Source organism: Epinephelus fuscoguttatus, linkage group LG5, assembly GCF_011397635.1.
Source record: "Epinephelus fuscoguttatus linkage group LG5, E.fuscoguttatus.final_Chr_v1".
NCBI lineage: Eukaryota > Metazoa > Chordata > Actinopteri > Perciformes > Serranidae > Epinephelus > Epinephelus fuscoguttatus.
In genome coordinates, this window is record NC_064756.1 from 27,866,529 (window position 1) to 27,879,481 (window position 12,953).

Sequence of the window (12,953 nt, forward strand, 5' to 3'; positions counted from 1 at the left end):
CTGAGCAGTCAGACAAACAAACAAGTTGCACGCCAAGTATTTGGAAGAGAAACCAAAACATACTGAAAAAATTATTACCGTAACTCTACAAAAATCTCAAAATACCAGGTGCATATGGTCGTGTATGTAAAATCTGAGCTGTGCAGGCAATTCTCAGCTTTACATGCACCAGTGCACATCACTTTGCAGGGCTGCCAGCTCTCATGCACTGACCGTGAGACTCATGCAATTCACACTTTTCACACGCTCCCACACCACACCTTTTTTTTTTTTTTTTTTTTTAATAAAACAAAATACAAAACACTAACAAAACTCAAGGAAGACAAGAACAATGAACATTCCCTGTTCTTGTTCCTAAAACACAACAAAAAAGAAAATCATGAAGGCAGGATTTCTTACAAGACTGTTTAATTAAACTGAATCAACTTTATACCTTATAAACTGACAACTGATTGTAAAATACCTATATTATTCATAAGCACCACCTGTTCACAACATATAATATAATTGCTGTGAGAGTGATTTAAATACTTGGCCGAGGCACATTTTTCATATCTGGAGCTACATATAACGCCACAAAACAAGGTTGCACGAAGCATAAATAGCCATTTCAGGGAAAAACTGATCAAGCGATGCATGTCCCTGAGTGAGAACAGTTTTATTCATCGTCAAACAACTTCCAACAAAGTGAAAGACAGCTCTGTAAATCACTGTTGACTCTTCTGTCTGAGAGAACAAATTTCACCAGAAGAGGGAGACATCAAATCCCTGTGAAAATTACCAAACAGCAGCTATGTGCTCCTCGCTCCTCTGTTTGCCTCTGCAGGAGAACAATTAAGCGCAATGCAAATATTAACAGACGTCATTAACCTCATAACCCCAGTGATGTGAATTTCAGCTGTTGCTCCATTACGTGCAATTTTCTCCACTGCTGCAATGCTCATTACTCTGTGTTTGATTTCCAAATAATTCCATATGACACCTGTTAGATGAGTCAAACAGATCTGAGCCATTTCTTGGATTCGGCCCCGAAAGTCGGACGAGGAGGAATTTTCTTTCTGGCAGTTGTTCCCTTCACCTGGGCACGCACTAATCCCACACCACACATATGGGAGATACATAAACAACCTTTGTATCAAGCTTTCGTTTACCTACAAGGATCAAATTAGTCATTTATTTTCAATAATTTATAAATATATTTTTTTCTGAGAGGTGGTGTGAAGACAAGCTTTGATCTCCCTCAAGCAATTTTCTCACCATTTTCAAAGAGCACATCGCAGCTATTAATTATTCTTACTATTCTTAGAGTTAATGATTCCTTTTGAAGCCAGTCAAGCCACCTCTGCTAATGTGTTTAAAACAAAGACAATATTTGAAATACAGACAGAGAATACTGATATAAACAGTCTGGCTGAGAGCTGGTTAAAAGGGTGAAGAGAGAGGAGAAAGTCTCATCTGTCAGCGGGGGGACAGAGCCGACTTCATTTTGGTCCTGAGTGTTGAGAGATGATAGCTTTGGATTCCAAATGACGGGGATTGACATGATATGAGACTTTTCAACAATCTGCAATAATGACCTTTTCTCCGAACCTACAAACTGTCAGGTAATAACATGTCTCGGGCGAAAATGGACAATCTTTTGGCACAGGTAAAAAGTGTTACCTAGCAACACCCAGTGTCCTGTCAATGGCCGAGCTTGGAGGTATCTCTGGAGATGCTCCCCCCTACAAAGACCTGGTTCAGCTTGCTTCAACAGGCCCCATGACCCCCCTGGACAAACAACAGCCTCATTCTCTGCACCACTGCTGACCTCATTGTCTCTTTGTGAAGAGAAAATCCAGAGTTGCATTCTGTTAAATGGCAAATGGTGCATCCACTGCAAGCGGGACGGACCTCTCCACCTCCAGTGCAGGCCTACAGATGAGCACGGACACCGCTGCTTTTTCCTCAGGACCGTACGCAAGAAAAACATGGTAAGAAAAGGAGGCTAAATATTCACCACACTTTGCTCCATCTGTCTGATGTATGCAATCCTGCACCATCACAGTTTACAGTAACAGCTGCTGTTTACACATGTAGCGTTCACTTCTAACTTGTATCACGCTTGTTTCTGTCTCATTTACTTATGTTTTATTTTTGTTAGATGTGCATTATGACCTATGCTGCACAGCTGTACTGAATTTCTAAAGTGCTCTTGCGCTATACAACTCATGCTAATCCAAAATTACATGTTTAGCTACACTCAAGTGCTACAGTGATACGAGAGAGCAGATGGTGTGGCATTTATTTAGATGGATTTTGTACTGTAATTGTAAAATATCAAGTCTGTATCTCACATCTAAGGAGAGCTTTATTATAATTACTGTATTACTCTCAATATGTTGCTTATACAAACAGCTGCTCCTTGGAGAGGAGGCCCAACAAAAACACACACACTCCAGAGTGACGAAACTTTCCTGAGAAAAGTAGCAGGAAATGTGTTTTAAGAGACATGCCAAGGCTTCAGCTTGCTCATTATACCTAGCACATGATGGGATAGATGACACACACACCTATAGCAACATCCAGGATTAATATCCAGGATTAAAGGGCTCCTAATTAAATGTGACAAAGTCTGACAGGTGCACTGTTGTAAAGGAGCAGATGGTCAGCAGGTAGTTTTTGTCACAAGTACGCAAACTTGCCGAGATTCTAACAAATAGGAACAAGCTGCAAACGAGGTCTGACATGCTGCACTGTACTCCTTACAGAGTCTTGATGGAGACACATTATCAGTGATTGAGAACCCAGCGGCTGTCAGCCATCCTTTTCATTCAGAGAAAAGAGCAGGAGTCGCGGGGACCAAGGGAGTGCAGGGCTGGTTAAAAGGAATTGACTCTACGACTCATGGTAAGCTCCAGTGAGTGCGCCATTTGGTGGGCATCAGACTACAACAGCAATTGAGCGTCATCAGTGCAAAATGACAGAAAGTGGGTAGAAGCTACAACCCTAAATATAAAGTTTATCATGATATTGCACTGAATCAAACCATCTACAGTTCAATGATACGAAGTAAAGCAGTGCTTTTCTATAAAAATGTCACCGTCTAGATTTGCTTTTCAACTCTTAAGTGTTGTACATGTACAGAATACAGCTTATTATTTTCTGCCTCCATCTCGGTGCCATGTGTCAGTGTTATATATATATATATATATATATATATATATATATATGTGTGTGTGTGTCTAACAGTTGACATTTAATTATTCTTCTCAGCTCATATCTGGGATCAGGAGGCATTAACTCCAGTCTTAATTGTTACTTTAGCTCACAGGCTGCTGAGGCTGCTGGCAGCGGTGTGTGCAGTTGGACTCCTGGGAGGCTTAGCTGTAGGTGTCTGGTTTCTAGGTGAGTCATTGTGTTGAGATAGAATCAGTAAATTAGCCTAACTGTGACCGAGAACTGTTGAGACGAAAGAGCAAAATGTCTTGTTACAGCTACCCGAGCTTCTGTACAGTTTCAGGTCGCAGCAGAAGCTGACAGATATTGGATTTTTAAGGGCAATACAATATCAGCGTTTGAAAGGGTTTAAAAATGCGCTCCAGGGCTACAGCTAACATCGCATGACATTATTGTCATTACCGTTTGTGTGTTTTATCCTACTAAGAGTGCCAAAGATATTTAATATAGCTTAATTTAAGGCAGAGAAAAGCCGCAAATTCTCCTACACATGCATAATATTCTTTGAGTCAGCTTTTTCCTTCTAATCAGCACATCCCTGATATGAAAATATTTCATTATGTCCTCTTCTGCAGAGTATAATTGCATCGCTCTACTTGACAGGGTTTGTCTCTTCTGGATAGTAATTCAGATAATCTGGTAACACTTAAAAGAAATGAACACTTTTTATGCTGCCTGTCTCACTGGCTAATTAAAATACTGATTAACTACATCTTCATCTACATACAGTCAAACTTCTGCTGAGGCCTTCCTATCCCCAGAGTCCAGTGGGACTCGGGGACACAAAGGAGACACCATTCTGCAATGTGACAGAAGATATTTCCATCTCTGACCCCAGGAAAGGTCTGTGTTTCCTCCTCTCTTTGGTGTTCGCTGGGAGGTATTTGTTTCACTAATTTATGAATAAACAGAACAGTGCAGGATTGTATGGCTGCACATTGTTATGTGATTCATCATGTCAGATCATGGTTCACCTCTGAAGTGATTTTTTAGTCAAACAGTGGAAAATTTAACATTCAACAGCTGCTTCTTGTTGCCTTTTGTTCGCTCTTGAGAGATGCCCATTGACTGACATGAAAAACATCACACATAATGATCTGTTTGTATTGACTTCATTAGCATAGATGTGTTTTTCCTAATCATTTCCCACTCATAGAAGAGGCTCGTTCATTACTGTTGACTGAACTTGTCTCTAGAGGGATTTTCAATCAATCAGGTTCAGTGTTTTACAGAATCAGCCCGGAGAACTCCCTCCTGGAGATCCAGCTGGGGAAGCTGCCCACCTGGCTGCCAGTGTGTTACGAGAGGTGGAACTCTTCATTGGGGACGCTGGTGTGCAGACAGCTGGGTTATCTAAGGTTTGCATTCCTGACAGGAACACCTCAGCAGCCCTAACACTGATTGAGACTGAAGAGCACACACACTAACTTATAGTTTAATCTTACTCTGCTTTTCCAAGGTTGACGGCTCGGCTTTTTTATGATTTGCTAATACCTCATTTGCAATCTTGCCTCACGCCTTATGAGTCTGAATTATCTTAACACTCACTCCCACCCATTTTGCATATGTTCTCTTACCAGACTGACCAAGCATAAAGGCGTGAATCTAACTGATATCGGGCCAAACTATACTGATGGCTTCATACAAATTACCTCAGAACACAAGAGCGATTTGGAAAATATATGGCAATTCAGGTAAGGCAATTTGTCTGAGGACATCATACTCATAATGATGCAGAGAAAATTGTGGCTACTAACACATTAATTATGCATCATTAGTCACACAATTTATTTTCATTTAGGGGGAACTGCATCACAGGGAAGGTTATCGCTTTGCAATGTTTTGGTGAGCAAATTAAACTTAACTTTTTGTTTGACTTTGCATCTAAAGCCAAGCCCTGTAGTTCCATAATAAAACGTCACAGAGGCTTCATATCAGAGGCAGACAGAGTGAACGATGCCTCTAGCTGCAGCACTTTCTGACCAATCCAACTCCTTTTTGATGAATGGATCTCTGTGCAGAGTGTGGGACACGAGCGAAGCTGCCTAGGATAATCGGGGGAGTGGAGGCCACACTGGGCAGGTGGCCCTGGCAGGTCAGCCTCTATTACAGCAACCGACACACCTGTGGAGGCTCCATCATCACCAGTCAATGGGTCGTCACAGCTGCCCATTGTGTGCACAAGTAAGACAGCTGACCTTACCAGCACTAAAAGGTCTGGGGCTACAAACTCCATGAAGGAGAATAATCAGTCATTAACAGCTGCACCAAACTGGACACATAACAATTCTGTCTTATCAGCCTCTGCCTCCTCTCCTCTGTTCTCAAATGTCAGCTACAGGCTACCTCAGGTGTCCAGCTGGGTAGTCTACGCCGGTATTGTCACCCGCAGCTCGGCTAAAATGGCTCAGCACACAGGATATGCTGTGGAGAAGATCATTTACAACAAGAACTACAACCACAGGAGCCACGACAGTGATATAGCCCTGATGAAACTGCGGACCCCTCTGAATTTCTCAGGTCAGTGCAGGGGGGCTTCTTGCAAGCTTTGCACACAAAAGAAATAGCAGGGATCCGAAAGATAATAAAATGTCAATACTATGGCCTTGGTTTACTGTTTTATTTTGTTAGGCTGACGCATTTTAGCAAACACATCTTCGTCAGCCCAAGGTTATTAAAGTTAAGTAACTCTAAACTAAAAACTAGGTGTGAACACATATGGTTAAAATTAAAAACATTAAAATAAAATTAAAAACTGGACTTAAAATCTAATTGAAAAAATATTGTGCTTCTACAAAATTCACTAAAATAAAATTAGAAAAAAATATACAGGAAATGTCTTTATGTTTTTGTCAATTTGGTCTGATCTGTGAACACAACAGGCATGATGTATTGGTGCATATTGGTGCATTGGTGTATGTTTATACACTCTAAGAAATAACCCACTGGTTCATCTTTAAAAACTTAAGATAACAATTTGCATGCATCTTTTAAGTTCCAACTCTGGCATTTTTTGAGTCAATCCTATGGGTCTTTTATAATCCTAAAAATTCAATTAGTTTAGTCCGACCAACATGATTTGGTTAGGTTGAACCAACTTAATATTCATCCAAAAGTTGTGGTGCTATTTATGGGTCAAATTATTTTATTTAATACATTCTAACTTATTTATTTCAATTAAATCCTTCTCAAACATTTGAAAAATGATTTTGATTTTGACCAGCCTCTTAAAACAAGTCATCAACTTTAATGTCACAAACATATTTTTTTATGCTGAAAAACTCTGTTTCAAACATTATCCACAATTAATATGAATCATCTTTTAGAGTGTAGAGGCTGGGATGTCTACATGACTGTGAGTCAGCTGGCTTCACAAAGTGTTTTGTTTGTATTCTAAGACCTATTCTAACCTTCTTAAACCTTAGCCTTAATAAATACCCTCCAAATAATAATTTCATTCATTCATTCATTCATTCATCTTCTAACCGCTTCATCCTCGAGGGTCGCGGGGGGGCTGGAGCCTATCCCAGCTGACATCGGGCGAGAGGCAGGGTACACCCTGGACAGGTCGCCAGACTATCACAGGGCTGACACATAGAGACAAACAACCATTCACGCTCACATTCACACCTACGGACAATTTAGAGTTGTCAATTAACCTAGTCCCCAATCTGCATGTCTTTGGACTGTGGGAGGAAGCCGGAGTGCCCGGAGAGAACCCACGCTGACACGGGGAGAACATGCAAACTCCGCACAGAAGGGCTCCCACGCCCGGGATCGAACCGGCTGTGAGGTGAGAGTGCTAACCACCACACCACTGTGCCGCCCCAAATAATAATTTACAAAACCTAAAACTAAACATTTGTAAACAAGAGAAACTGAAAACTGAAATGAACAAACTCACCCTGGAAACTAAATGAAACTGAAAAACAAAAATTGAAAATTAATTTATTTTAATTCAATCTTTATATACCTTATTAATCCCCCTGAGGGGCAATTCAATTTTTTCGCTCTTTTGTCATTAACACACAGGTCCGAAAGACACACACATGCACAAACAGGACCTATACATGCACAAGAGCCTCGCTCAAGGGCACCTCGGCAGTGCCCAGGAGGTGAACTGGCACCTCTCCAGCAGGACCATATTTGGTCCGGACGGGGACTTGAACAGGCGACCCTCCGGTTCCCAACCCAAGTCCCTATGGACTGAGCTACTGCTGCCCCAGTGAATAAAAATAAAAATCTAATAAAAAAAATATAAAACTGTAACACCTCCGCATCAAACCACCACAAAAGTGGGATCTTCCTCCTTTAAAAAACATGGTGATTATAAATGATCATTGCCAAGTGTATGGAGTCTTCTTACTTTTCTAACTATAATAAACTTTGATAAACACTTTTAGTCAAATGAATACAAACACATGTTGCACCGTAACACAAATCCTCTCTGCGACCACAACCTCAACAAAGTTTAAAGATCCAAACATATTCACAGTATACAAGGTAAACCTGAGGGAGCCCTTCACAAGACAAAAGCACTATACGGAGAATAATGTAGCGTGTGTACGTCACTCAAACAGCGTGGGGAAAAAAAGCCTTAATAACTATAAAAATTATCTGAATGAAAAATCATAATTTTAACCAAGTTGTCATGTTCCAACTGAATTATTATGTAAATTTCCTCTTTAACTAGATACAATTAGGCCTGTCTGCTTGCCTCAGTACGACTATGATCTTCCAGGAGGTACACAGTGCTGGATCTCTGGATGGGGATACACACAGCCTGATGGTGGTAAGATGCTACTGCACTGCTCTCAAACTAATTTGCATCTATTGCAGGTCTAATTCACACATGATGGCAGAGTGTGCCAAGAGTATTGACAGAACAGCATTAAATGTGTGTCTTCTCACGCAGTCCACTCACCTGACACCCTGAAAGAGGCGCCAGTTCCCATAATAAGCACAAAGAAGTGTAACAGCTCCTGCATGTACAATGGAGAGATCACACCAAGGATGCTTTGCGCCGGATACACCGAGGGAAAAGTGGATGCATGTCAGGTCAGATGCATGTTTTGAAGAGTACCTTGCAGAGGCGTTTTAGAGATTCATCCTCTCTTGTGTGACTTGTTAGCGGTGAAACGTTGACATAATGAAGGCCGGGTGAGTCTGTAATGAACACTGTTTGTGTCTACCTCTCCAGGGGGACAGCGGGGGCCCTCTGGTTTGCCAGGATGACAATGTGTGGAGGCTGGTGGGGGTAGTCAGCTGGGGGACAGGCTGTGCTGAGCCAAACCATCCAGGGGTTTACACCAAAGTGGCTGAATTCTTGGGCTGGATCTACGACATGATTGAGGTAAACAGACTTTGTAGAAATTTTGTGGCATAAAGTATTAGCACTTTACAGTGTTTTATCTGAATATTTCCATTTGATGCTACTTTATACTTCTACCTCAACAACATTTTTAAAGGGAAATATTGTACTTTTTACCCCACTACATTTACACTTACACTGGTGACGAAGATATTACACACAAAACATAGAATCACGTTATAAAATATGACACATTATGGACTAGACTAGAGTGGGGCTGCAACTAATGACTATTTTCATTAAGGATTAATCTGCAGATTATTTTTTAAAAGGAACTAATTGGTCCCAAAAATGACCCCCCCCCCCAAGTAAATCCATTCATTTGAGAAGCTGGAAATAGCACGTTTGACATTTTTGTTTGAAAAATGACAAAAAACAAAACAAAAAACAAATCGTTATCAAAATAGTTGCAGATTTATTTTTTTTTTATCAGCTAATCAATTAATAGACTCATTTTTGCAGTTCCAAAGTACCCGAAAGTATGCAAAGTCTTTAAAAATTAGCTACACCTCAACCAACATTAATATGATGCTTACACACAAAGTAATACACCAATAATAAAGATAATCACCTTCGGGGTCATGAGAACTTTAATTTTGATTTTGATTGGCTGATAATTCAGATTCAGAATACCTTATTGATGCCTGGGGGAAAATAATTGGGAGATGCTGCTATTGCTCTTATGCTCTGAAATAGCACTAGAATAAGAAATATCAAGAAAAAAATTGCCTTATGCCATAACACAATATATACGTATAAAAAATATAAGACAGACATGTTATGATAGAAATATAGGTATAAGTATATACAAATATGATTATAAGAAATATATGAAATATGTACAAATATATGCGCATCATACTACAAGTGTGCTAAATAATGCAAGAGTACGATAGGTAAGAATTTAATAATGCTTCTGTTAGGAATTTAACTCTTTAAATGCAGGATTTGTACTTATAATTGGGTATTTTTACATTGCTATTTTCACTTGAGTCCTAATAAATTTCTTGCAATGCCATAATCATGTTTTTTACTAATGCTAATCATATCTGTTTCTCTTTTACAGAATTACTGAGGAAAGCTTTGAGAAGAACGACAAGCAGAGGATGTTACTGATATTACTGTTTGAGACATCTGAGAATCATAGTTGATATTTTTACTTTAAATGTCCGTTGTATCATGTACACATAAAGACAGACTGGAGACATCAAAATGCATTTTTACGTTATATTTTCCATGTATTGAATATAAATTATGGCTCTTATAAACCTGTGTCCGGTGTGATTATTCAGCTGCAGCTCTGCTGTTCACCACCAGGTGGCGTGTATGTGACGTCTCCTCTCATCTTGTTTCCATAGCAACTGACAACACTAGCTAAACTGACATTAGCTAAACTAGCATTAGAGATATTAGGCTGTACTAAACACAGGAATAGTTTTGTTACGCTTTTTGCATATTTTCATGTTTAGAGTCTTTTTAAACTCATTTAACACTGCAGACAAACTAATTTTTCTAACTTTAACTCACAAACTTCAGCTTTCGTTTTAATATCAGACAGCCAGCATTAAGTAGCTAGTGCCTTACTAGCGTTAACGTTAGTTTGCTAACTCCAAACTAAGACAGTCACCTGAAGATGTCCTCCACCGGCAGTACAGGGGATGTTTTACAGCAGGTCAACCAGTTCTGGTCCATGTTGGATGAGCTTTCTGAAAATGACCCAGCAGCTTACCGTAGCTTCATGGAGAAACAGATGAAGGACGGTGCTGCCTTCAGGTCACCGCCTGAGCTCCACTCCTGCTTGTGCACTGAAATACTGGTAAGTTAGCCTACATCAGAGGTAGCAGCTTAATAAGAAATGGTAACCAGTTAACTTTAGCTGTCAAGCCTGCATAATAGATTTCTCACAGGAAATACTTCGGGGAAAGCATAGGTGTGTCTCATTAATATTGACCCCGTTGCTCAACACAGGTGTGTTCCTCTATTGTGTTTTGATTGGGTCACAATTTAGCTATTAAAATTAAATAAAAGGTACATAGAGGGTAACCGTTTTTGATAGCTGTGTCAGCAGAAATTGTAGTGTATAGGTCTGTGTACAGAACACTAACCCTCTGATATTTTTCATGTGGTTTATCCTCTAGCATTACAGGATCTGACAGGTTACATCAATATGTCTTACGCTTATTAAAATACAATGAAGGCGACATGCTGCTATCAAAAAAAAAAATGGGATAAAGACACAGAGTCTGAAGGGTCACAGAGTTTGGTGACACAAAATTAAATGCAGCCATTATTGATGATAAAATAAATGTACACACCTTTTTTTATTAGGGGAATAAGTCCACTGTGACAAAGGTCTATTAGGTAGATCTGAGTTCCACCTGCCTGACTGTCTACCACAGCTGCAACTGATCAGTATTTATTGACCTCTTCATTATTCTATCGATTATTTGTTTGGTATATAAAATGTGAGAAACAAACATCACAAGCTCCCAAAACCCACTGCAATGTCTTTAAATGTCTTGCTCTGTCCAGCCGACAGTCGAACACCCAACAAATATATTCAGTTTGCTGTCATATAAGACTGAAAACAGAAAATATTCACTTTTGAAAAGCTAAAATCGAATTCATTTTCTGTTGGTGGACTTATCACTTCATTGACTAACTGCCAAATACAAAAGCTGCCACAGCAGTGTGTGTTTATAGATTAGACATAGGGTGTGATTTTACTTTTTTAATGACAGACGGTACATCTGTGTCCTCAACAGGAGCCCAAGAAAGGGTCGTTGTACATCAGCATATGCAGCTGGAAACGTGTGCCTGCACCTCAGGATCCCAGCAGGCCTTTACCTGTGTGTGCAGGAAAACTGGAAACAGACACAGATGAAGGTCGAGGTAAAAGACAAAGCTGTGCTGCATCACAAGCACAACTGTTACATGATGTAAACAAGGAAGCTCATAAATTGATTACTTTCCTTTGCAGGCGTGTACACTGTGTTGGATGTGGCATTAAACCCTGCCGTGCTGCAAGAAAGTATGAAAGACAAAACAGAGGTGTATACACTGGCCTTGAGCTTTGCCCAGCGGCAGTATGGGATGACGTTATCTCAGCGGTATACTGTCGTCAGCTGTGGCCCAAAAAGTAGCCTAGAGGACTTGTACCGCCGGCTTGGGTTTCAACAGTGGTCTAACACCTCCAAACAAGTAGGCACAGGTAGAGCAATAAGTCTCATATCCCAGTAAGCTGCTACAAGCCCTCTGTATTTTTCTTTGCTGCTGCAGGTGAATCATCTTTCACCTTCTACAGCAGTTTCTAATAATCCATAGTGTTTCTTTTTACAGCCAGTCAGACCCCAGCTGCCCTTCTGCACCAGATCTCCTCTCTACGCTCAGAGAAACAACATGAGGACCCGGCAGCTCAAATTATCTGCAGACCTGCGGAGCACAAAAAGAAGGATTTGATCCAGGTCATCTCCACTACATTTGTGCAGCCTCAGAAGCCAGAGTACCAACTCGAGGTGAAGACCAATACAGAAGGAGTTGCTCACAGCATGGAGCTGACAGTGGAGCTGCCAAAGGTTTGCTCCGTGTCAGAATGCCAGCTGAGAATCTCCAAGGTTAGTGGTTACACACTCCCTTGAACAGTTATAATGAACCACTTTAGGATCCAAAGTGTGTCAGTGTAAAGTTGGATGCCATGAGGAAAATACATAATTGGCTAAGTCAGACAGTTTGCTGAATGTATTTTTCTCCACAGGACGACATCTTACTGGAAGTGGAGGATGTCTACTATTTACTTCTGGAATTCCCCAAAACTGTGATCGAAGATACTGCATCTGCCATTTTTAACAAGAAGAAACGGAGGCTGACTTTGAGAGTGGATGTTTTCTGACAATTTGCCTTGATGGAGACACAAATGCACAGAGAGGTGAACAGTCAAGCTGGGAACGAGCTGAAGAAACCGTAAAGCTCGGAGTAAACTCTGACATGGAGGATACCTCAAAGTAAACAACCAAAACAAAGTAAATTCCTGCTATGCAATCTGAAAAGCCTTGTGAGCACATTATGCTACGCAGGGACTTCCAGCTAACAAACAATAAACAGCTCCCCTGTAAACTGATCTGCTCCCTGATCAAAAGTAATATTTTTACTGAGACAAATGTGCCACTGTGTCCCTTTGTGCTGTGTGGGCTGATCTGCAGCAGCAAATATAATTCTTAACCCCCCAAAAATTAACTGACTTTAATAACAATCTGTGTGTTTTGTTTATTAATGTGTGGGTGTACGAGTGGAGGTGTATAATGGCTCCGAGCTGGAGTACAGTGTCATTACTGTCAGCCCGGGAAATAATTGAGAACAAAATGAT

The 12,953-nt window shown here is 40.4% G+C and overlaps 2 protein-coding genes across 2 annotated transcripts; both read left to right on the forward strand.

Moving 5' to 3' along the window:
• Window positions 1-1,877: 1,877 nt before the first annotated feature.
• tmprss5 (transmembrane serine protease 5) lies at window positions 1,878-9,724 on the forward strand. Its single transcript, XM_049577114.1, has 13 exons — window positions 1,878-1,973; window positions 2,751-2,889; window positions 3,307-3,387; window positions 3,949-4,062; window positions 4,442-4,577; window positions 4,800-4,913; window positions 5,021-5,064; window positions 5,241-5,403; window positions 5,555-5,739; window positions 7,913-8,011; window positions 8,135-8,277; window positions 8,420-8,572; window positions 9,657-9,724. The coding sequence occupies exons 1-13, from the start codon at window positions 1,971-1,973 to the stop codon at window positions 9,663-9,665; spliced, it is 1,383 nt and encodes a 460-aa protein (XP_049433071.1). The 5' UTR covers window positions 1,878-1,970; the 3' UTR covers window positions 9,666-9,724.
• A 230-nt stretch (window positions 9,725-9,954) lies between these two features.
• Window positions 9,955-12,945, forward strand: pih1d2 (PIH1 domain containing 2). The gene is made up of 5 exons (XM_049577115.1): window positions 9,955-10,406; window positions 11,356-11,482; window positions 11,571-11,801; window positions 11,930-12,204; window positions 12,345-12,945. The coding sequence occupies exons 1-5, from the start codon at window positions 10,224-10,226 to the stop codon at window positions 12,477-12,479; spliced, it is 951 nt and encodes a 316-aa protein (XP_049433072.1). The 5' UTR covers window positions 9,955-10,223; the 3' UTR covers window positions 12,480-12,945.
• The last annotated feature ends 8 nt before the right edge of the window (window positions 12,946-12,953 follow it).